Source organism: Rattus norvegicus, chromosome 14 (assembly GCF_036323735.1).
Source record: "Rattus norvegicus strain BN/NHsdMcwi chromosome 14, GRCr8, whole genome shotgun sequence".
NCBI classification, from domain to species: domain Eukaryota; kingdom Metazoa; phylum Chordata; class Mammalia; order Rodentia; family Muridae; genus Rattus; species Rattus norvegicus.
Window position 1 is genome coordinate 1973893 of NC_086032.1, and position 24415 is coordinate 1998307.

The following is a 24415-nucleotide window of genomic DNA, read 5'->3' on the forward strand; positions in this document are numbered from 1 at the left end:
CTTCTACTACTATATGATTACTTACTATCACCATAATTTCCTAATTACTAAGTGATTGCAGACAATCCAATTTGACCAGCTGTGTAGAAATCTTGTATTATTGGACTCTGTAGGTGGGATTTCCCAGACATGGCCTGTTTCATTAGCTGGAGAGGGAGAGAGGTGCTTCTCCGCTGTACACGTCTGAGGACCACAGAGTTCCATTTGAGTCCTCTGACTGGCTTCTCTGTGGTGGTAGTTCAGGGTCCAGTCTGCACTTCTCTGAGACGTGCCCCGCCACATTTTAGAGGGCTGGTGTGAGTGTTAAAGGAACACACCCTCTAAACTGAAGCACTAAGAGATTGCAGGGACCCTAATTTAATCACAGTCTCTTTAGAGACTCAGTTTCCAAAGATAATGGTTTGCTACTTAAAGCAATCAGCTTAAGACGCACTAGATTGAAGCCATTAGGAGCCATGTTCTTGGTTAGACAGTAAATGCACAACAGTATTCCATTTACCCTCGCCTTGCCTGAGCATCTTTAATGTTTGAGGAAGAAGTCAATAGAGAGAAAATGGGGGAAAATTGAGACAGAGCACAGAAAACGGCAAAGACTGGAAATGTCTGAGAGAGGAGTGGAGAAAACAATGATTGGAGCCTGGAAACTTTCTAGGCTTTGTGAAAAACCCAGCTCTGCCTTCTCTGTGTGCATCTGCTTGTGTGTCAGCCTCTGTACATGTGTCTGTCAGTGTACGTCTGCTTGTATGTGTTGTGTGCCTATACATCTGTGTGTGTCTGTGTGTGTCTGTTGGTGGGTGTCTCTGTGCCTTTTGTCAAGCTAGCTTTACCTCTCTGTGTGTATATGTGTGTGGGTGCTGTGTGTCCGTATGGGTATCTTTGTTGTATTTGTGGAGGGTGGGGTGTCTGTGTATATATGTGTGTGCCTGTCTGTCTGAGTTCATGTGTGCCTGTGTGTGTACATGTGTGTGGAGGCCTGTATGTTTTTGTGTGCCTATGTGTGTGTCTGTCTCTGTATGTGTGTATATGTGTGTGTGTCTGTATGAGTGCCTTGTGTCTGTTTGTGTGTGGGGGGGTGTCTGTGTCTCTGTGTATGCATGTGTCTGTGTCTGTGTGTCTTGTGTTTTTTGTATGTATGTCTGTCAGTTTGTCTGTGCCAGTGTCTTTGTGTGTATGTATCTCTGTGCTTGGTTTTTTTAGTCTTAAGGAGAGCCAGCTGTCTGAAAGTGATATCTTAAGTACATTTTTAGAACATGGATTTTTGAAAATATTTAGAAGCCAAAGATTACACATATGTTTGTGGTTATTGCCCCCTTGTGGTCCAGTTTGCAGTCTAGGGAAGGATTCCCTCAATAGGAGTGAGGTTTGTAAAAAGGAAGGCAAACAGTGCCCTCTTCTGCTATAATGAGGAATGTCCAATCAAAGTTAAACGTGCACGGTTTATTACAACAGGAAGTCTCAGGACTTTTATTTAAGTTGCTTAGTAACATTATTGGCTATTTGATATACTCCTGAAAAATTTTTAGACATTTCTTAGAGTGATTATAGTTTTATGAAGCCAGCTGCTTTTTTCACACAAACGTTTGGGAAACGTGCCTTTGATTTGGGATGGAAAGCCACAGCTGTTCTTTGTGACTGTCCCTCTGACGCAGGATTAGCTTGAGGCCTTTCTCATAACAAGAAATCTGATTCTTGTGGCTGACTACCAGACTAGTCACTGCTTACTGATTTACTAATAAAAGCCTTTACTAAGAAAATAAAAAGGAACTTTCAATACTATATACTGTTCTACACACTACAAGGGGAGGGGAACTTCAGAGATGCCCAAGACAGTCTGTGCCTCTAAATCACCTGTGTTCCGCCAGACAGGATAGCCAGGCTGCAGATGATGCTGGACTTGGGGCTAGAAGGAAAGAAGAGAGGAGGAATGCTGGCTCAGGGTGTGCGGCCATCGTCCACGTGGAGAGGGAAGCGTTGCAGAGAGCTGCTTTTGAATATTGATTGTATACAGTGAAGTGATGTTGGGATTCAGGAGTTGAAGTCAGGTCAGTTGAAGGAGGCGGCTGTCAGTCCTGCCCCAGCTCTTCATGACAGAATGTGCTACACCTAGAGAAGGCTCCTCAGCTTGTCAGTTTGGCAGGTGCCCTTCTCTGTGTTTGATGATCTGCCAGTCATTGCACAAAAGTCCCGAAAGGACAGCATGGAGCTGCAGCTCTGTCTCAGGTGGCTTGTGTGGAGGGAGGGGGTGATCAGTGAGGACTCTGGGAGGGGCATCTGAGTAAGTCAACTTTAAACCTGTTCTTCTAGTTCCAGTTCAGCTTGTCAGCCTAGCTGGACTGATTAAAAGCACAGGCTCTGGAAGCTGACTGGGCCTAGGCTTCATTTTCCTGCAAACAAAACTCCATGCAGCATGTGGGGTCACCTGCTTTCTTTGGAGGAAAAGATCTTTTGATTACTGACTTAGTTTTCGTTGGTAATGTCGTGAACATATTAGGAAAACACTTCACTACTGGTTAAGGTCTCTATGTGTGTGTTCTGATTTTTAACTTCTTTGGGTAGTCTCTGTCTCTGTCTCTGTCTGTCTGTCTGTCTGTCTCTGTTTCTGTCTGTCTCTCTCTGTATCTCTGTCTGTCTGTCTGTCTCTGTTTCTGTCTGTATCTCTCTCTCCCTCTCTCTCTCTCTCTCTCTCTCTCTCTCTCTCTCTCTCTCACTCTCTCTCCCTTTCTTCCTTTATTTGGTTTTTCAAGACAGAGTTTCACTGTGTAGCTCTGGCAGTCTGTACTGGAACTCACTCTGTAGAGCAGCAGGCTGGCCTTGAACTCACAGAGATCCACCTGCCTCTGCCTCCCGAGTGCTGAGATTGAAGGTGTGAGCCATCAATGCCCAACTTTAGGTAGTTTCTTGGTTACTTTTTTATTGCTATGATAAGACACGCTTATTCCATGACCAAGAGAAGAGTTTATTGGAGCTTACATTTCAGAGGGTAAGTCCATGATCATCACAGTGGAAGGCAGGCATGGTGCGGGAACAGCAGCAGAGAGCTTACAGCCTATTCCCAAGTAGGAGGCAGAGAGCTACCTGAGCATGGTGTGGGCTTTTGAGCTCAAAGCTCACCATAAGTGACACACCTCCTCCAATACAGCCACACCTCCTAATCCTTCCCAAACAGTTCCCAGTGTTCAAAGATGTGAATCTACACGGACAGGTAGCATGCAAAGTAATGAGTTTCATCATGGCATCTGCATATGTGTGTCATACTTTGTGCTAGTTCATTCCTCTCAGTACCTCTTTATGCTTCTTTCTTCTTGAGCAATTCCTTTTTTCCCTCTCAGTTCCGATTTCACTATTTAAAATATTCACAAGAATCCAGGTAGCTCATGCCTATGTCTGGGAGATCAACTCAGGAGGATCCACATGGGCAAGCCTAGGCACAGAGTTCCAGCTCAGCCTGGGTTACAGTGGGAGAGCCTGCCAGGGTTACAGTGGGTTAGCCTGCCTGCCTGGGTTTCAGTGGGACAGCCTGCCTGCCTGGGTTACAGTGGGACAGCCTGCCTGTCTGGGTTACAGTGGGACAGCCTGCCTGCCTGGGTTACAGTGGGACAGCCTGCCTGTCTGGGTTACAGTGGGACAGCCTGCCTGGGTTACAGTGGGACAGCCTGCCTGTCTGGGTTACAGTGGGACAGCCTGCCTGGGTTACAGTGGGACAGCCTGTCTGTCTGGGACATTTTTTTTAGAACAATCTGTTACCCTGGTTCAGCTTTGCTGCTTCATCGACATTGTTTTTGTTATTTGCATTTTCTAGGAAATTGTTCATTTTAAACGTATTGCCATGAAATCATTCGTATTTTTCACAGTCACCACCCAGTGGTTGCCTGTTAGTGCTTCCTTTTGCCTTCTGTCCTGTATCATGGCCAGTCTTCCTGAGATTATGAGGATGAATCTCTGGTATTCCATTGCTTGTTACTTCGTTGCTCCCGTTGCCTCCCGTATCTTGAGGAATTGACTCTGCTGCCATTAGTGCAGGTTTTGGTTTTACTTAGTTTAGGCTTTAAGTTTGAGCCTATTTAGTGCTGCATGTGCTTTCTTACGTTTTCAACCTTGCGTTTGGAGTTGTAAATTCCCCTCACAGAGATGCTGGTGGCTGTTTCCTACAAGTTTTAATTGTTGTTTCATTCTAAATATTTTGCATATTCATTTTCAAGTCTACTTTAAATTTTCCTTTTAGATCGTTCTTGCTCCTCCTTCTCCACCTCCTCTTTAAAAACGGAGTTTTGGGCTGGAGAGATGGCTCAGCGGTTAAGAGCACTGACTGCTCTTCCAGAGGTCCTGAGTTCAAATTCCAGCAACCACATGGTGGCTCACAACCATCTATAATGAGATCTGATGCCCTCATAAAATAAATAAACAAATCTTTAAAAAAAAATGGAGTCTTATTCTAGCCCAGGCTGGCCCAAAGTCGTCTTGTAGCTCAGGCTGCTCTAGTGAACTCTCACTCTGAATGCTCAGCCTCCTTTTTTTCCCACATAGACTTTCAGTAAATTTTATTTTTCTTTTTTATTTTTTTCGGAGCTGGGGACCGAACCCAGGGCCTTGTGCTTGCTAGGCAAGCGCTCTACCACTGAGCTAAATCCCCAACCCCTTTTTTATTTTTTTTGGAGCTGGGGACCGAACCCAGGGCCTTGTGCTTGCTAGGCAAGTGCTCTACCACTGAGCTAAATCCCCAACCCCGACTTTCAGTAAATTTTATTTTCATCTTTTTGGGAGTGGCAGCCGTTGGGGATGACTTTTTTTTAAAAGATTTATTTATTTACTTTTATTATATGTAAGTACACTGTAGCTGCCTTCAGACACACCAGAAGGAGGCATCAGATCCCATTACAGATGGTTGTGAGCCACCATGTGGTTGCTGGGAATTGAACTCAGGTCCTCTGGAAGAGCAGTCAGTGCTCTCAACCGCTGAGCCATCTCTCCAGCCCGGGGGATGACTTTTGTTTTCCTTCCAATCTGTTTATTCATTCATGATCAGAGAATGTGTGGTCTGCATGGTTTAAATCCCTCTGTGGACAGTCCCTGCAGGAGGCTTCACCTGCCTCAGGAGGCTTCACCTGCCTCAGGGCTCCCACCCCCCTGCATCAGGAAGAACTGAGCCAGTGAGTCAGTCGGTCATCTGCTGCCAAGCAGATGCACCATGCAGATGCACCATGCAGATGCACCATGCAGATGCACCATGCAGATGCCTGCATTTCCTAAGAAATCTCACAAAGGAAAGGCATTGGGCATCGCTGTGCCCTCATGGCCTCCCAGACCTGCAGTAGGGACTGGACTGCCTTGTTCCGTCTGTAAAGGTGGACTCCACACTCTCAGTTACAGCCAGAGCTAACAGAGAAAGCAGGGCACAGCCCAAGGCTTGTCCCAAAACTAAAGGCCACTTCTCCAGGTAGTAGCATTTTCCTCGGGACCAGCCCTGTTCACAGGGATCTGCACCAAGTGCTGTTAGTAGTGGGAGCATGTGTCAGGAGCCCGGAGCACCACAGTTTGCACAGGAGTGGGGGGGAGCCAGGCAGCCTGGGTTGGGATCCTGATCCTGGCTGTTTAAAATGCCTTAACTGACACTTATTCCCTTAACTTTACAGTGGAAGTGGCAATAAATAAGTTCTGTGACAGAATTGTCAAGACAATAGATGATCGCTGCACTTGGGCAGTGCCTGCCACACTGTGGACACACAGGCACGGCAATACTGCATCAGCAGTTCCCAAATCAATGCCACGGATGCTGTCATCCTGACCTGCTCTCCAACTGGCTGCCATGCTCAGTTCCTCCATTCATATACATTGATATCCACAGTCCTCAGTATTCATTTTTGAAGTCCAGTAAATGTCAAGGCACCTGTCACAAGAGACATTCACATCACCTCTCCTTAGGATATATACCCTTCCTATCTGCAGATTAAAATGAAGCTTTTAAAATCTACGCTGAATTTTTTTTTTCTTTTCCACTGTTCTTGTCAGCTTTCTCACAGGGTGGGTAACAGTATGCCCAAGAAAAACCAGCTTCAGGAAGAAAAGTTCATGGCGCTCATGCCACATGCTTCATGCCTGTCTAGATCCACTGCTGTGGGTCTGACACAAGGCAGAACTCTATGGTGGCTGGAGCCTCTGGTGAAGGAGCCAGGAAGCAAAGGCTTGGGGAGAAGGAAGGGCGAGCACAGAGCATCCTTCACAGGCTCTACCCAGCGGCCCCATCATACACCTCAGCTTCACTTTCTGACTCTGACACCACTGCCCAGCAGCCCAGCTGGAGACCGGTCTTTCAGTGCATGAGCCTTGGGGGCAGCGGTGGGGGTGGGGGCAAGTTCCAGTTGCAAACCCCAGCATGTGCACTGCCGTGTATCTTTTTTTTTTTTTTTTAAATGAGACAGGGTTTTCTCTGGGTAGCCCTGGCTGTCCTGGAACTCACAGAGACCCACCTGCCTTTGCCTCCAAAGTGCTGGGACTAAAGTGCACCACTGCTCCCAGCATGCAACTTCGGTCTTCCATATCATCTACAGATTTATCTCAGATTCTTTTTACTTTTTCTCAGTTCCTGTTCTCCTCAGTTTTTTCAATATAGTATCTTCGGTCTTCCTATATTTTTACCCTTGTTTATCCTTTCTACCACACTACCTTTTAAAATAAAATGGGTAAGTATCTGTGCCTGCGTCTTTGAATACCATGAGCATTCAGTGGAAGCAGAGAGGAGGTCAAATCCCCCCACAATTGGAGTTATTTATGGCTGTGAGCCACCACGTGGGTCCTGGGATCTGAGCCCAGGTCCCCTATAGGAACAGCAGGTGCCCTTAACCACTGAGCCCTCTCTCCAATCCACATAATGTGGCTTTTTACTTCTAGGTTTTTGTTCCTTTACTTTCTAAGTTCCATTAGCTTATTCTATATCCCCTCTGATTTGTTGTTTTTGATGCCTCGAAGTCTTATCTAAGGGGCGTCAGTAAATCCTTTGAATTCACAGCACTCTTTCTGTTCCGCCGTCTCATCCCAGCAGTTTCCAGGATATTGTCTTTATCTGGTAGCAGTTTTCATATTCCTTTCATAAGCAGCCAGGCAGTAAACCAAACTGGAGGTGAAGTTGGTGTGCATGTGCCTGTGTGTGTTGTGTGTGAGAAAGAGGAGATGAGGCTGAGAGACAGGCTGGCTCCCCTTAGTTCTCCCCAGATGCTGCAGGACTGCTTACCACAGCCCCTCCAGCTCCAGTCCACCACTGCCTGCCTCCAACAAGATAACACTTTAAGGATTTTGCTGTTTAGCCTTGCGTTGTTGAAGCCAAGTGGAATTCTGGGACATTCCCACAGCTGTGTCCCTTAAACCTTTCAAGCCAGGAGGATGGTTTGGTTTCTGAGCTGTACCTTCTGCTTGGTGCCTTGACAACTTGGTCTGACGTCTCAGTGGGAATTTAATCTCAACTACTTCTGGGCTCTGACAGAATCTTTGAATTACGTAGATCATTGGTGGTGGTGGTGGTGGTGGTGGTGGTGGTGGTGGTGGTGGTGGTGGTAGTAGTAGTAGTAGTAGTAGTAGTAGTAGTAGTAGTAGTAGTAGATCATCCTCATTTATTGTGCTTAGGGTTACACTAATATATTTTTGTTTGTTCTGAGGCAGGGCCTTGCTGTAGTCATTAGACTCAAGATCCTCCTGCCTTGGACTCACGAGTGCTGGGAATATAGGCCCATACTACCACACCTAGATTCGAACATAATTTTATCAGAGATAGAGTAGATGTTTCTCTTCTCTTTTTCTTGTTTTTGTATGAGTTCAAGGATGCCAGAATGACCAAGGTAATGTTATTTTGTATTTTTTTAAAGATTTGTTTTATGTATATGAGTACACTATTAAAGATTTATTCATTTATTATATGTAAGTACACTGTAGCTGTCTTCAGACACACCAGAAGAGGGCATCAGATCTCTTTACAGATGGTTGTGAGCCACCATGTGGTTGCTAGGAATTGAACTCAGGACCTCTGGAAGAGCAGTCAGTGCTCTTAACCGCTGAGCCATCTCTCCAGCCCCCTCAGCCCATATTTTGTTATTTTGAACTTTTAAATTTAATTAAAATTCAAAACCATTTTTTAAAAAAAATATAGTACTTTTCTTTTGGAAGGAGTAGAAACCATACTGCCTCAGACCATGTTAATTGGAAAGAATACTTCCAAATTCTCTCTCTCTCTCTCTCTCTCTCTCTCTCTCTCTCTCTCTCTCTCTGTGTGTGTGTGTGTGTGTGTGTGTGTGTGTGTGTGTGTGTGTGTGTGTGTGTGTGTGTAGCCCCTCCCTTGCTGTCCTAGAACTCGATCTGTAGACCAGACTGGCCTCAAACCCATAGAGATCCCCTTGCCTCTGCCTCTGCCTCTGCCTCCCTTTCCATAGTGCAGGGATTAAAGGCACACACCGCCACTGCCTGGTTTGAGAGTAACTATCAATCACTCAGACTCTTCAGATATTTCTACTCATGAACATTTACCAGCTTCTTATTTCTGATTCCCAGTGTGACAAATACAAGACCGGAGTTATTGATGGGCCTGCATGCAACAGCCTCTGTGTCACAGAAACACTGTACTTTGGAAAATGTCTGTCCACCAAGCCCAACAACCAGGTATGGATCTGGCCGTTGTCATCATTATTAATCATTGGTTTTTTGCTACTGTCTTAACTGTCTTACATAGGCCAGACTGGCCTCTCTCTGTGGCTGTAGCTTTTCTTAATCATTCTGCCTCCAGCTTCTAAGAGCTGTGTTTATAGTATTGTACTATTTTACCTGGCTAGTAAATTCTAAGTTTCTCTTAAACTAAAAAGCATTATTAAAAAATTCTTAACGCTTGGGGGCTGGAGGGATGGCTCAGTGGTTAGAGCACTGACTGCTCTTCCAGAGGTCCTGAGTTCAATTCCCAGCAACCACATGGTGGCTCACAACCATCTGTACTGTAGACTGATACCACCTTCTAGTGTGTCTGAAAGCAGCTACAGTGTACTCACATACACTAAATAAATATTTTCCTAAAAATTTTGAAGCTGAGGGATACTTATATCAGGAGACTGGAGCAGAAGGATTTTGAGTTTGAAGTCAGCTTGATATAAATAGCAAATTCCAGGCAAACCAGGAGAGAGAGAGAGAGAGAGAGAGAGAGAGAGAGAGAGAGAGAGAGAGAGAGAGAATGAATTCTGTCTTAAAGACAAAACACATCCTCTCAAATATACATAACTAAAAATTGTTGAATCAAATGAAGCTTTAGGACTTTTATGTATTTCCATTTTGTAAGGTTTGATACGTCATTCAGTAGGTATTTTTGGGAGACTGAGGCAGAGCACTGTTGTAAATTTAGTGTCATCCTGGGCTACTCAGTGAGTTCAAGGTGATCCTGACCTACCTAGAAAGACTCTTGTTGTGGTATAGTTAAGAAAGGGGCACTACTGGTTCCCATGCATCACCACTCCACCATTGTCCCCTGGTAATCTTGGACGGGGCAGTGGCTCCCTGGTATTGGTTCTGGTACTGTAGGGCCATATAGAACCAACATTAATTTATTTCAGCAACAGCTGGCTTCAGTGAGGCACCAGGCCATGTTAGCCCAGCTGTCTTCCGGCCCTAGCGGTCTCTCTGTCCCCATTGCTAGTCACCCTGCCAATCCTGGCCAGCTGGGAACTCTGGTCCCAGCTACCCAGTAATATCAAGACTCAATAAACTATAACCCAACAACCAGATTTATATGCTAAATACTCAATGTACAGTGCATCCACACAATACAGCCATAAGGATATAAACCACCCACCTAGATAGGATAAATTCGCCTACAGAAATCCATCCCAGCTACCTTGGCCCTTCAGGACCACCCGGACCTGGGGTCATTCTTTCTCAGTCTCCATTTTGATTCTCCCTCCTTCTCCTTCTCTCCCTCCCTACAAAAACGTTGTCCCTGCCTTATTCTTTTACTGTCCAGTCATGGCCTTGGTCTAACTTGTGCCAGCCTTCACCTGCGTAATGACTACCTCAAAGGAGACAGAACAGAGGTTTCTTAGGCTGCTTTCCCCATCATTTACACAGTGTCCAAGCCATGAAGAGGGCTTTGTTAACAAAACCATTCCCATCCCAAATGGAGGGATGAGGCAGAGGAGGACGAGACTGGCGTGGTCAGCGTCAGCCCCACCACTTCTTGTTCGACATTCAGACACACTGTGGCATGTGGGATCTGGGGCTCCAGCAAGTCCAGCAGGGACACTTCCTTGCTCTGCTGTCTGTAAGTCCCTCATACATCCCTTGTCTTCACATCTATCCTCTGAGTTTCCATTACAATGTTGACTTTACTCCAAGCTCATCACACCATTTAGGGGCTGTTTGTGGGGAACTCAGCCTTGAATAAAATGTAGTAAATACTGCATAATGTTAATTTGATAAGTACCCACTTAATGTCCATGATTTGCCACCAGCCTAAACATCCTAGGGGGGCCCTAAATCTTAGCTACACAAAAAGCATTGCACAAAAGCACAAAATGCCCCCTTGAACTAGGGCCTAGAGAAGTAGATCATATCGGGCCTTGCTTTTGGCTAGGATCCTTCCAGTTTTATTTTTAAAAAACTCTATGTATGCATTATATTCATCTTTTAAAAATTATTTATTTTTTTTATGTATATGAGTACACTGTAGCTGTCTTCAGACACACCAGAAGAGGGCATCAGATCCCATTACAGATGGTTGTGAGCCACCATGTGGTTGCTGGGAATTGAACTCAGGACCTCTGGAAGAGCAGTCAGTGCTCTTAACCACTGAGCCATCTCTCCAGCCTTCTGTTTATCTTTTAAAAGTCCTTTAAGAAGAAATACTTTGGGAGTACTTCAGATTTGCATTCAGGAATAAAGTCAGGAGCTGAGTATGCTAGTGTTTACCCAGGAGGTTAAGCAAGAAGATTTGAGTATGAGCCTGGGTGACACAGTGGACTGCCTCATACTGGTAAAAATAAAGTCACAGATGTAGCTGGGAGGTCCAGTGCTTGTTTACGTTTTGTAGAGGACCTGAACATTTCTGCTGTATGCTTGTGCGGTTTCCTTTCATATGATGCACAACTTACGCTTTTCTTCACAAAGATGTACTTAGGCGTCTGGGACAACCTGCCAGGTGTCGTGAAGTGTCAAATGGAGCAAGCTCCCCATCTTGACTTTGGAACTGACCTGGAGCCAAGAAAGGAAATCGTGCTATTTGATAAACCAACCAGGGGAACTACTGTACAGAAATTCAAAGAAATGGTGTACAGTCTCTTCAAGGTGAGTCCGCCTAGCGCCACTCCTCAGAGTGAAGCCTCGTCCCTTACAGAGGGGCTGGCAGAGCCTCACATTGCTGACAGCCTTTTACCTCCATCAGAGACGGTCTGGAAGCAATGATCCAGAGAAAGTAAACAACTGGAGGACGCTCAGCTTTTCTTATTTATGGTAGTTATTAGAATTGAGGGGTCTTAGATTATTTACGATAGTTATTATTAGAATTGAGGGGGTCTTAGGTTGCTGTGCATTTTGACATTCACCTGATACAGAGCCAGGTACAATGGCTTACTCCTGTACTCTTAGCTGCTTTGAAGACTGAAGCAGGAGAGTTGCCTTAAGTTTGAAGCCAGATGGGCAGGCCAACCTGGACTATAATGTGACACTTGTATAAATAAATCAATAAATCTAAAACCAAAATAGTGAAATAAAATTAGTGTACTCTATCTCCCTGGATTCCTGTCCATTCCTCTCCTCTTATATGGGGAACAAAACAAGGACAGACGGGGCCACTGAGCTGTATCCCTAGTCCGCCCTTTTTATTATTTTTTTTAACTGATTTTGAAAATGACTAAATTGATCAGGCTGGCTTTGAAAAAGTATCCTCCTGCCTCAGCCTTCTGAGTAGCAAGGATTAATACAGGTGTGCACTATTACATGGGACTTGAAATTATTTAAATCTAAAGAAATCCATTGTGATGTACATATATAATCTCAGGACTTGGAAGGCAGAAGAGAATCAGGAATTTAGTTTAGAGTCCCTTTAGGCTACATTTGACCATCTCAAAAAAAGAAAACTTAAAACACCCAAAACCAAAAATAGTATTAGAAATAATTTACTTTTTATTCTAGGGAGATAGCTCAAAAGTAAATTCACTTGCCACCAAATGTCTTAACTAGAATTTAATCTCCAGAACCCACATGGTAGAAAGAGGGAACAGATTTCTACAAGTTGTCTGCCAACATCCACCCACACAACAGTTCATAGTACACCACATGTGCACAGACACCACACCCCTATTATTTGGGAGATATAAATTTTCTTTTTTATTCAGTGGCAAGGTAACTGCTAGCACTGTGGTATGACCTAGAACTGATTCTTTTACAGATGCTTTTTGTTTTTAGACCAGGAGTTAAATTCAGGAGGACCCTCACCCACAGAACTCTAGACTTGGATTTACTTGCTAAGTTAAACAGACTGGCTTTGAATTTAGGATCCTAATTCTAGTCTGTGTAACTCAACAAATTCTTGTCTTGGCAGGCAAAATTAGGTGACCAAGGAAACCTCTCTGAGTTGGTTAACCTCATCCTGACAGTGGCTGATGGAGACAGAGATGGCCAGGTGTCCCTAGGAGAAGCCAAGTCAGCATGGGCACTTCTCCAGTTGAATGAGTTTCTCTTGATGGTAATACTTCAAGATAAAGAACATACCCCCAAACTAATGGGATTCTGTGGTGATCTCTATGTGATGGAAAGTGTTGAATATACCTCTCTGTATGGAATAAGTCTTCCATGGGTTATGGAACTTTTTATCCCATCTGGGTTCAGAAGGAGCATGGATCAGTTGTTCACACCATCATGGCCCAGAAAAGCCAAGATAGCCATAGGACTTCTAGAATTTGTAGAGGATGTTTTCCATGGCCCTTATGGAAACTTTCTCATGTGTGACACCAGTGCCAAAAACCTAGGATATAATGAGAAATATGACTTGAAAATGGTGGACATGAGGAAAATTGTGCCAGAGACAAACCTAAAGGAACTCATCAAGGACCGCCACTGTGAGTCTGACCTGGACTGCGTCTACGGTACAGACTGCAGAACTAGCTGTGACCTGAGTACAATGAAGTGTACTTCAGAAGTAATACAACCGAACTTGGCAAAAGCTTGTCAGTTACTCAAAGACTACCTACTGCATGGTGCTCCAGGCGAAATCCGGGAAGAACTAGAAAAGCAGCTTTATTCTTGTATTGCTCTCAAGATCACAGCAAATCAAATGGAAATGGAACACTCTTTGATACTAAATAACCTGAAGACATTATTGTGGAAGAAAATTTCCTACACAAATGACTCCTAGTAAAATTTGGACTATTACCACTATTGAGAATCTACTTATGTTTGAGCATTTAAAAGAATGGCTTCTGTCCCCTGGGCCTATGGAGTCGTTTTAAATGCATGTTATGACAGTGATGGCAGGTATAGAGCCAAGAGATGTCCAAAACTCATTCCTGCCTTTTTACAAGTTCATAAGTATATTCACTGTTAACTATTTTGACTTTAAAAAAATTAATGCTGTGAAAAGCCTCATTGCATACAGTGAGTGGTCTGTAGGTGTTAGCCAATCCCATTGCATAGTGAGTGTTCTGTAGGTTGTCAACCTATCTATCCCATTGCTGGACATTGTTTGCACTGAAGCTGCTGTCTAAACAAAGACATTCATACATGGACTTACTAATGTTTTAGCATGGTAAAAGTTTGCACAGTAACACAAAGAATGCTACACAGGTAAACTCAAAGGACTCGTTTATTAAAGCTCAGTTAATATAGCATGGTTTACTGTATACTTACACATTTTACCTTCAGATGGCTCCACTGCTGAATGGCTTTTTAGCTTCAAGCATATATTCTACATGCAGTTACCACTGCAACTGAAATTCATTATCCTGAAGCTCTGATAGTGTCAACAAGTGATGCACATTATCTTAGGCTGGGGATGTAGACCAGCAGTCAACTGTTTACCTGACACTGTAAGGCAGAGGCTACAGATGCAGACTGCCTCAGCTGAGACAGACCAAGGAAGACTGGAATAAATCAGCAAGAGTTCTTGCTCCTTGTGGTTGAAGGGCTATTTCTTAAGAGGCATAAATATATCACCTAGTACTTTTTCCCACATGAACCTGATAGGCAAGGTTTAATATTTGACCCTTTCAAGTTATTTTCTTATGTACATTCGGGTCTGGCATGTACAATAAAGATGAAACAAAACAAAAAACAAAAACAAAAAGCCCCAGTCCTCCCTTTCTCCCCACGACATAAACTCCACTGTTGTTCTCAAATCTTTAAAGCCAAGGATTAGCACCAGTTGTTCACTTTTTTTTTTTTCGGAGCTGGAGACCGAACCCAGGGCCTTGCGCTTCCTAGGTAAGCGCTCTACCACTGAGCTAAATCCCCAGCCCCGTTGTTCACTTTCAAGATTGACCTTGAGGTACTTTCTTCCCACTAATCAACTGGTTGTAATAAATGAAGAACTATGTCCTGATGATCATGCTGCTAATTATCAAATCTGAAAGTCTGAAAGACAAGGACTCCTTCCAGAAATACTAGAATCCCAAGAAACACTCGTGAGCTTTACAGGAACCCATGTAAGCTGGCCTTTCCCAGTTAAAAAACAAAACAAAACAAAACAAAAAAAAACTTTTAGAGGAGAAACAAAACAATCTCAGCTAGGTGTGGTGATACTTGCCCTTACTCCCAGCAGAGGCATGCCATGGTGCAAAAACAACAACAAAAAAAAAAAAGGTAAAATAAATTAAACTATTTACTCCTTTGCTTTTGTAATTTCACACTATTTCCTAGTCTCATAATAACAGCTTAACACAGAAAAAGCTGCTTTGATCAATGTTTATTGTCTTTATGAAAAAATCTTCATAGAAAATGGCTTTAGCTTTCAGCAGCCCGTTCCTGAGCTCTGAGGAAGCTTGCCTTCTTTTGAGCAACCCGGTCTTTCTTCTGGGCAAGAGACATTTTGGGACGATTCCACCTACAAAACAAAGTAAGGAGTAAGACAGGAGTATCTCTCAAGTTCAGCTGAAAAAGAAAATGACAAGACCTTTGTAATTGGATAGAGGCTAAAACTCTCATTATCTGAAGACCTGGTTCTCCTAGATATCCTTTAGGTGGCTTTGAACTTGTGACAATCATGCCTCAACCTCCTGAGTGCCCGTATTAAGTTCTAATCCAGGTACTCAACTGCACTGGCTATTCTGTTTACTCCATCAAACTCAAAAGCCACCTCAGCTGAGCATGATGGCCCACACCATAAGCTCAGTATTCACAGTCAGGCAGAGGCAGAAATGTTATGAATGCAGGCAAAGAAAGATTCCCATGTAGGTAGCTTATGTAGGACTGTTCTGGGACAGAATGGGCACCTCAGTAGCTCCTGAGGTTGGTACATTGCTATCACCACAGTTACTCTAGCAAACCTGGTTCCCTTAGCTGCTGCCACATCATGCAGAGCTAGTGATCGAGTTTGCACAGAATTTGACCAGCAAGATGCAGCAGGTTTCTTTCCCAGAGAATGGTTAACCACACACCTCTTCTTCTTCACTTCTCTCTTGGGCTTCTTCTCGTAGACTGGATTCTCTCGGATAGCAGCATGAGCTTTCTTATACATCTCCTCCATCTGGAACAAAGCAAAGCAAACAGTATTTGCCTTCATCTCACCTGCCCTATTAGTAAGGTACAGTTCACCTGCTGTCAGTTCTCCAAGACCCTAACTAAGCCCAAGTAGAGTCCACCCTCTCCTTAGATTTCACTGCTTGGGATGAGTAACCTACATGTATTCCTAAGGAAGGCAACCACTCCTGGTGTCTACAAGCCCATTTATGTACAACTACACCACACTCTCTAGTCTACTGAACGACCTAAATTCTTTCAAGAGAAGGTGCATGCCCAAAAGACATGAACTATATGGACATAAGGACACACTGACCACTGAGGGCAAGGGCATAAGGGGGTATCTCACCAAACTGGGCAACAGCTATTTCTTTTGTCATCCCATATATCCAAGATTTACAATCCCTCTTATGTGACAGGCCTTTTAAAGCAATTCCCAGCACTAGAGACATACTCCATACTCTAGCGCTGCCAAATTTAGTATGTGGCAGCTTGTATGATCTCTAAACTGACAAAGCCACCTCTCTCCCCATTGACTAGATTGTTTTTCTGGAATCTTGGTTCTAAAGTTTGTTTTTAAAAAATAAAATTCAAGGCTGTAACCCCCTGAAGTATATAGGTGCTCAAGAACAGGAGTGCCAAGAGCTTGATACCTGGCAAGCTCTTATTAAAGTGTCTATACCCCAGCTTTCTAAATCGATTCATTTCAACATGGAGGTGGAAAAGAGGAAATAATGCAGAAACGTCTACTGCACTGCAGGCCCCAACTATTTCAACCCCCTTCCATGCCCTAAGAGACAAGTCCCCACGAAGTGCAGATTTCCTCACACTCTCACAACAGTGACCCCGGCACTCAGTAAGACAGAATGTTCCTTCAACCCACTATTATAGTCTGAAAACTGCAAAAATTTAACATCCCAGTTCTTCCTAACAGAGAGGAAAGGATGATAGCTTTGCATATGCAGATGAGGCCGTGGATTTATTCACTCTGCTGAGAAACAGGAGGTTTCAGGAGCTACACAGAATACACCAGATAAAATGAACTACAGAGGTTGAGCACTGATGCTTCATTCCATAGAAAACCCTGGATTTAATCCCCAGTACCACGAAATAAAAAGCATTAGCTGAAAAGCAGTCATGAGCATGTGATAAGATGTGAAGCCCTAGCTCAGTGGTAGAGCGCTTGCCTAGGAAGCGCAAGGCCCTGGGTTCGGTCCCCAGCTCCAAAAAAAAAAGAACCAAAAAAAAAAAAAAGATGTGAAGCCCGAGAACCTTCTGAGCAAGCATGACATGAGGAGTCAGCACAAGATCCCGGAAGACGGCAGTGAAGCAGTCTGTCCATGGCTCCCTTCCTTTCATAAGAGGTCAAGCTGAGTCTAGTGTAGGTGATGCCCAGAGCACACACAGACCAGACCACAGGACGTATTTCCACTTTAGATAGGAAACTGTAGAGCCGATAGATTCCAGTATCAAACTCGAATTACTTCCCCCACCCCTACTTTTTTGCAAACAACTAGTACAGCTCCCAAGGATTTCAATAAACTTTAAAATGAAGTTTTCATACCATCCCAAAACCAAAGTGCAGTAGGTACGGTAAATCAAGCCTTTAAGTCAGGATCTTAAATTCAAAGGTGGCCCTGGTAATAAAGTCCCTAGATTCCCCCCATGCCCCCAGCTCAACCCCCAAAGCTGGGTGGTGGTGGCGCACACCTTTAATCCCAGCAGCAGACAGATCTCTGATTTCCAAGACTGGACTACACAGAGAAATCCTGTCCCACAAAACAAAAAGTCTCTTATTAAAAGAGAGGGAAGACTGTACTGGGACAGAATGGGCACCTCAGTAGCTCCTGAGGTTGGTACATTGCTATCACCACAGTTACTCTAGCAAACCTGGTTCCCTTAGCTGCTGCCACATCATGCAGAGCTAGTGATCGAGTTTGCACAGAATTTGACCAGCAAGATGCAGCAGGCAATGCAGGAGCTGCTCCGACCACCCATTTGCCCAGACTTTAAATGCTAAAAGCCCGTGTACATGAGCATCTAAAACCCTTTCCCACCTGACCAGTACACAACCTCACTCCAACGCAGCAGCAGCAGCTCAGTAGCCACCTTTACCTACCCACAAAGCCACATCTAACCTGTTCTACAACGTGAAATAAACACATGTTAAGACTACAACCCCTTATTAAACAGAATAAGCAGTTTTTTCTGTAAGCGAGCAGCGTGTTCAGGTAAATGTTTACCATGTCTGGAGTCACGTTGTTCTTGATGTACTGAGAGAACTGTTTCTTATACGCATCCTCATCCTCCTCCATCAGGTAGCGCATGTAGTCTGCCACATTCTGACCCATGATGTGCTTCCGGTGCACCTCTGCATTGAACTCCTTGCTTTCAGAGTCATAGCCAGGGAATCGTTTGGTACTAAAATGAAAAGTTCACCTTAGTATACAGACAAGAAATTACAACACTCCCAGGAATTCACTTCAGGAGCTGCCATCAGTCCCGTCTTGAAACAATGATTACATCATATGCAATCAAAGGACCAACTACTAACTGCTCAGTTAGTGCGGTATCATCATTAGCAGCTCCTCTCTGAATTCCACAGACACACTCGCTTCCCCCCTCTAGAGTCTACACTGCCCAGGCATCGGCATCTCAGAAGGATAGGCTGCTGCCAGTGCTTTCTATCTCAACATGGAGGGAATCAAGACAGAAACCTTAATACTATTTATTACCTATGGGGGATAGATAAGCCTCCATCCACAGCTCCCTTCAGGGCGCCAAAAACTTTATTGCCAGTTGTAGTTCGGGCAAGACCCGCATCCAGATAGCAAGTGAAGGCACCAGGCTGACCGTCTATGCTTTCCACATTGTACTCGTCTCCATTCACCTCCACTTGGCCTTCATAGATCTTGTCCATGCCAAACCTATTCAGAAGCCTGCGGGCCAGCAGCAGGCCAGTGCAATAGGCTGCAGCATAGTTTGTCAGGCCAACTTTCACACCGTATTTTGGAAGTTCATGTGCATATGCTGCACAGACGATCATATCCCCTTCTATACGGGCATATGCAATCTGCAGTGAGAAAAATCAGATTAATGTGTTGCTTTCAATTCTACAGTACTTGTCCCACCTTTTAACAAGATGTGGGGAGAAGAGACAACTCAATGAACATTAATCTGTGTGGTGTCACTACATAGTGGTTTAGGGGGAAAAGTATGGCTAAAATACATACAGCATGTCAGAACCAATTATAATAGCTATTTCTAAATACTGAAACTATTTAAGGCTGATAAGCTGGTGAAATCATAGGTGCCTTTAAAAGTAAACAAACTGGGGAGGGGGATATCTTGGAATAGAGCCTGAGCTCATGGCTATATTGCAAGATTCCAAAAAATGTCAAAGTCAAGTAGATCTTTAAGCTCAAGGTTAGCCTGTCCTACAAAAAGTACAGATCAGCCTCGGTCATACACTGGGACCCCATCTCAAAACAGGGCACCTTTAATCCTAGCACCGAGGAGGCAGAGGCAGGCAGAGCTGTGAATTCAAGGCCAGCCAAGGTTGGTTACAATGATCTGAACCTCCCCACCAAAGCAAATAATCATTTACTAAAAGTACCTTTTGAGCTAAATCTGACCAAGTCTCTGACACTTCACCCTTCATTATCAGAACGTCAGACAACCCCACCGTTGTAGTCAACAAATTTGCACAGAAAGCAACTGCATCTGTCTCCCGGTCAGCAAATTTCAGCTAAGCATCGCCCTTAACTGTAAGAGCCCTGAATACAGGAATTGCCATTTTTTAAAGGACTTTCACAGGAGATGTTTCTGTACATTTTAAAACCTATTTAAACAGTAAACAGAAACAGCTTGGATTACAGATGAGCCTCACAATTACCAGCCCTTTTAAATCAATAAAATGTCACACAAGCCCATAACATAAGACAGCACATGACAGATTATGGTAATTGGGAGAGTATTCACATAAGCTGGGTTTTCCAAATCTCACCCCCACAACTGCAATCTTTAAATCTTTAAATCTACTACAAGAAAATCATCTCTACCATAGTTAATATGAGTTGTGGGTCTGATCGCGCTGCTTAAGCCTAGAACACAGCTCACCTGGCAGATGATGTCTCTGTTCGTTACACGAACTATCATCCTGTATTTCGGTGTGTTGTACTTATTTTTGTCCTGGATCACCAATCGTTTCCGTGCATAGTAGTCAGTTTTACCCTCTGCAAGGAAAAAAAGATTTGAACAAGAAAATGTTCCACCCCGAAGCTGATCCTTCAGGAACTCAAACAGGAAAAGTTGGTCATACCTCGCCGCCTTCTAAATCTCACTTGGTATCTTTTAAAGTAGGCCTTATTCTTGACAACTTTCACGAACCCCTTTGAAGGAAAAAAAAAAAGATCAGTGCTTTGGTGACTGTTTCATTCCCTGACTTTTCTTTTGAGACAGTCTGTCACTATGTAGCCCAAGATGACCTAGCATTTGGTAGCGTTTGAGCACTAAATTACAATGCCTAAGTTTCAGAAGCAAATCATTACGACCGTCAACTTTTACAGCATGTTTCTAAGCTGACTGTTAACAAGTATCGCTGTAGTGAGGTGCTTCTCAACCTTTAACACGTTTAGTTCCTCATGCTGTGGCGAGCCCCAACTATACATCTCGTTGCTGCTTCGTTAACTGTAATTTCGTAGTTATTAATCGTAATGCAAATATCTGACAGATGGGTCGCGAACCAGATTGAGAACTGCTGTTGCAGTGGTTCTCTTCGCCAAGTACACCCAACGAAGCGTCTAAAAACACATAAAGATGGCCCAAGCAAGCCTCAGCCCTCTCCCTTCCACAACTGCAGGCTCCTCGCTACACTCACAGGCACAAACACATTCTCGTACTGTCTTTAAACAATCCTCCACGTCCTGTACCAACCGATCCCCACGCCAGCCCTCTGGGATGTATCACCTACACCGCACCCAATCTGTGCCGACAACCGCACTACGCTGACTTCCTGCCTAAACTGGGCTCAGCAGGCCAGTACGATCTGCAATTACTCCCCGCTCATAAAGAACCGCACCCCAACTCAGTCCGGTTCCAGCAAAACACTGAAAACAGGACCAGACACTGGCCAGGTAGAGCCAAGGGCAGCCACACCCCAAATGACACGGACTCCCTTCCCGGACGCTGCGGCGCCACGACCTCAACAGACACTCCCGGCTTCAGGGCCCTGTGCGCGGCCGAGGGACTCGGGCCTCCGCAGCACCGACTCCTGACGATCCCGGAGGAGTCTGCGGCCAGCGGCCAGCCTCGGAAGCCACGTCCCGGGCACCCTCCGCCGCGGCCCCTCCCCCGGCTCGCACCCGGCAGCCATTAGGCCACGCTGGAGCGGCGGCCGCAGAGCAGGGAATCGAACGCCATCTGCCCCCCGGGTCGCACGAGCGGGCCCCGAATGGGCATCCGCGAGAGGAGGGGGCGCCCCCGTGCACGCGCGGGTCTGAGACCCAGATGCCCACTCACCATCCTGCGGAACAGAGACCCGCAACTGCGGCTCCACGCAGACCTGCAGAGTCGGCCGCGCTAGGGGGAAAAAGACCGGAGTCGCGTACGCATGCGCAGTATGTAGCACCTCCAGGACGCAAGCGACGTGGGAAAGAGAGTGGCTGGAGGCATCAGGGTGCGCAGCCTATCGCCCCCTGCCGGTCGGAGGACGAATGTCAGATTTTGTCATCTCAACACGCAAGCAAGATGAGAAAAGGAAATGCAGGCTTGTTGCTAGGACATTTTTAAACGCGCACGCGTACGAACACACACACGAATATATTTTTTTTTTCTAAGCAAGAAGGGGTAAGATTAAGTTTAATAAAATGAATTTGCCTATGCTGAAATCATGCCTTCTCCATGTCTTGACTCACTTCTGGAATATATATATATCGGAATTCCTAGCACACAGGGCTGCTAGGAAGATCAGCCTCAGAGCCTCAGGCATGAGTTAGGAGAGTCTCCGCCGCCTTTACATAGCATCTTGGCATCTGCTTCACGCATACTTTTCATTCTCCAGCACTTCTGACCTCCAGTAAGTTCTTAGTTTACATGATAAAAAAACAAAACAAAACCCACTGCACTCTCCTGTTGCCTTATGTTTCCATTGTCCCCGGGATTCCCGACATTATCAGTGCGCCCCACCACTACCTCCATCACTCTTAGTTAGCTTTTTAAAGTCTCCTTCCTCAGGTGGCTTCCTTTTAGGGCTGGGTGCGCGGCTCAGTACTGCAGCCTCAACACTTAAAAGAAAGAGGAAGAAGGATCACAAAGTGCAAGGCTAGCCTGGGCTACATAGTGAACTGGAAGCCAGGCTGGGCTGTATGATACCTGAGGGGGGAAAATAAATGCAAACAATTATTTAAACACATGAAAGGTCGAGAGCTTTATAAAGTCAATGAGAATGCAATTTTGAAAATTGCTTCCCCAAACAAATTTTGTGTACCCAATTATTTTGGCAATAGCATTTTATGACTCTGGTACTCTGATTTTGCAGGGGCAGCAGAACTCCTTAAAAATATTTGTATTTTTGGGTTGGTGTGCATCATGGCAACCGTGGCAGTCACCACCAAAGTCCCTGAGATCCGCGATGTGACAAGAATCGAGCGAAGCAGCGCTCACTCCCACATCCGGGGTCTGGGATTGGATGATGCCCTGGAACCAAGACAGGCTTCCCAGGGCATGGTGGGGCAGCTAGCTGCCTGGTGTGCAGCTGGCGTGGTGCTGGAGATGATCTGAGAAGGGAAGATTGCAGGGTGGGCCGTCCTCATCCCTGGCCAGCCAGGCACTGGGAAGACAGCCATTGCCATGGGCATGGTCCAGGCACTGGGCCCAGACACACAGTTCACAGCTATCGCAGGCAGTGAAATCTTTTCTCTGGAGATGAGCAAGACCGAGGCTCTAACAAAAGCCTTCTGCCGTTCCATTGGTGTCAGTATCAAGGAGGAGACAGAGATCATTGAAGGTGACGTGGTGGAGATCCAGATTGACCGGCCAGCCACATGCACGGGATTCAAGGTGGGCAAACTGACTCTCAAGACCATGGAGATGGAGACTATCTATGATCTGTGTACCAAGATGATCGAGTCCCTGACCAAGGACAAGGTCCAGGCCGGGGACGTAATCACCATCGACAAGGCCACTGGCAAGATTTCTAAGCTGCGCCGCTCTTTCACACGTGCCCGAGACTATGATGGCTCCCAGACCAAGTTTGTGCCCGGACGGAGAGCTGCGAAAACGCAAGGAGGTGGTGCACACCGTGTCCCTCCATGAGATTGAGGTCATCAACTCCCACACTCAGGGCTTCTTAGCCCTCTTCTCAGGAGACACTGGGGAGATCAAGTCAGAAGTCCGAGAATAGATCAATGTCAAGGTGGCGGAGTGGAGGGAGGAGGGCAAAGCGGAGATCATCCCTGGGGTGCTGTTCATCGACGAGGTCCACATGCTGGACACTGAGAGTTTCTCTTTCCTCAACCGGGCCCTGGAGAGTGACATGGAGGCTGTCCTTATCATGGCCGCCAACCGAGGCATCACCCGGATCCGAGGCACCAGGTACCAAAGTCCCCACGGCATCCCCATGGACCAGCTAGACCGTCTGCTCATTGTGTCAACATCGCCCTACAGTGAGAAGGACACCACGCAGATTCTGCGCATCCGCTGTGAGGAGGAAGATGTGGAGATGAGTGAGGACGCCTACACAGTGCTAACCCGCATTGGGCTTGAGACCTCCAGCTCATCACAGCGGCCAGGGCACAGAGGTGCTGGTGGATGACATCAAGCGCGCACACTCCCTCTCCCTGGATGAATCCCGCTCCACACTGTACATGAAGGATGCCTTCCTCGTCAATGAGCTCAAAGGTGAAACAATGGACACCTCCTGAGCTGACACTGCACCCCAGACCTTCCCACCCTGTTTTCTACAAGTTCTAATACTGTGACTTTGTATAAAATTATTGAAAACCGAAAAAAAATATTTGTATTTTTATGGATAGCTCAGCAGATAAAAGTGATTACTACACAAACCTGATGCATTGAGATCAGACCCCAAGAACCCTTATGGAAAGCCAGGCATGGAGTATGTATCTGTAATCCAGCACTCCTGTGGTGAGTTCCGTGCTGAGGCAGAATCCCCTGGAAGTGTGTGGGTCAGATAGTATGCAGCAGCAGCGACAGCAGCAGCAATCAAGAGAAAATGCTCTACAGCTGGGTCTCATGTAGGCATTTGCTCAACTGAGGCTCCTTCCTCTCTGATGATTCAGATCTTGGAAGTTTTCCAGCCCCCCACATGGCAGCTCACAACTGTCTGAACCCCCAATATCTGACACCCTCACACAGACTCCCATGCAGGCAGAACACCGATGCACATAAAATAAAAGTAATAATTTTTTTTTAAAAAATGTGTTCAGGTATTGTACTAGCTGGTTTTCTGTTTCAACTTGATACAAGTTAGAGCCATCAGAGAGGAGGGATATTCAGTTCAGAAATTGTCTCCATGAGATCCAGCCACAGGGCATTTTCTCCTGGTGATTGATGGGGGAGGACCCAGCTCATTGTGGGGTGGTTCCATCCCTGGGCTGTGGTCCTGGGTTCTATAAAAAAGCAGCAGAAGGAGCCAGCACCTCTCTCTGGCCTCTGCATCAGCTCCTATCTCAGGCTCCTGTCCTGACTTCCCTTGTGTAGGTGTAAG

At 45.4% G+C, this 24415-nt stretch overlaps 2 protein-coding genes, 3 non-coding genes and 1 pseudogene across 7 annotated transcripts in view; 2 read left to right on the forward strand and 4 right to left on the reverse strand.

Annotated features, from left to right (window-relative positions):
* The window catches only part of Dipk1a (divergent protein kinase domain 1A), a 70836-nt gene extending 56540 nt beyond the window's left edge, over positions 1-14296 (forward strand). The window contains exons 1-4 of one of the 2 annotated variants that reach the window (XM_039092152.2): positions 8533-8640; positions 10087-10279; positions 11125-11301; positions 12557-14296. In XM_039092152.2, the coding sequence (XP_038948080.1) occupies positions 10223-10279; positions 11125-11301; positions 12557-13369 (1047 nt within the window). In that variant the 5' untranslated portion in view covers positions 8533-8640; positions 10087-10222 and the 3' untranslated portion in view covers positions 13370-14296. 2 annotated transcript variants of the gene reach the window in all.
* A 603-nt stretch (positions 14297-14899) lies between these two features.
* Rpl5 (ribosomal protein L5) lies at positions 14900-21344 on the reverse strand. 2 transcript variants are annotated; one of them, XM_063273668.1, is made up of 7 exons: positions 21208-21344; positions 20009-20078; positions 19807-19922; positions 18423-18760; positions 17930-18108; positions 15606-15690; positions 14900-15052 (listed from the first exon to the last, which is right to left on the reverse strand). In XM_063273668.1, the coding sequence occupies exons 1-7, from the start codon at positions 21208-21210 to the stop codon at positions 14953-14955; spliced, it is 891 nt and encodes a 296-aa protein (XP_063129738.1). In that variant the 5' UTR covers positions 21211-21344; the 3' UTR covers positions 14900-14952.
* On the reverse strand, positions 15416-15547 carry LOC134478782 (small nucleolar RNA SNORA66). The gene has a single exon (XR_005493617.1). It is a non-coding gene; the product is annotated as a small nucleolar RNA SNORA66 (small nucleolar RNA).
* Snora66 (small nucleolar RNA, H/ACA box 66) lies at positions 17499-17630 on the reverse strand. Its single transcript, XR_005493616.1, has one exon. It is a non-coding gene; the product is annotated as a small nucleolar RNA SNORA66 (small nucleolar RNA).
* Snord21 (small nucleolar RNA, C/D box 21) lies at positions 18177-18270 on the reverse strand. Its single transcript, XR_005493615.1, has one exon. It is a non-coding gene; the product is annotated as a small nucleolar RNA SNORD21 (small nucleolar RNA).
* On the forward strand, positions 22262-23689 carry Ruvbl2-ps1 (RuvB-like AAA ATPase 2, pseudogene 1; annotated as a pseudogene).

Coding starts and splice junctions, on each gene's coding strand:
- Rpl5 (XM_063273668.1), bottom strand. Junction 18,761..19,806: donor ACAGAGACATCATCTGCCAG/GTGAGCTGTGTT, acceptor TTCTCACTGCAG/ATTGCATATGCCCGTATAGA. Junction 18,109..18,422: donor GGCTTATCTATCCCCCATAG/GTAATAAATAGT, acceptor TTTTCATTTTAG/TACCAAACGATTCCCTGGCT.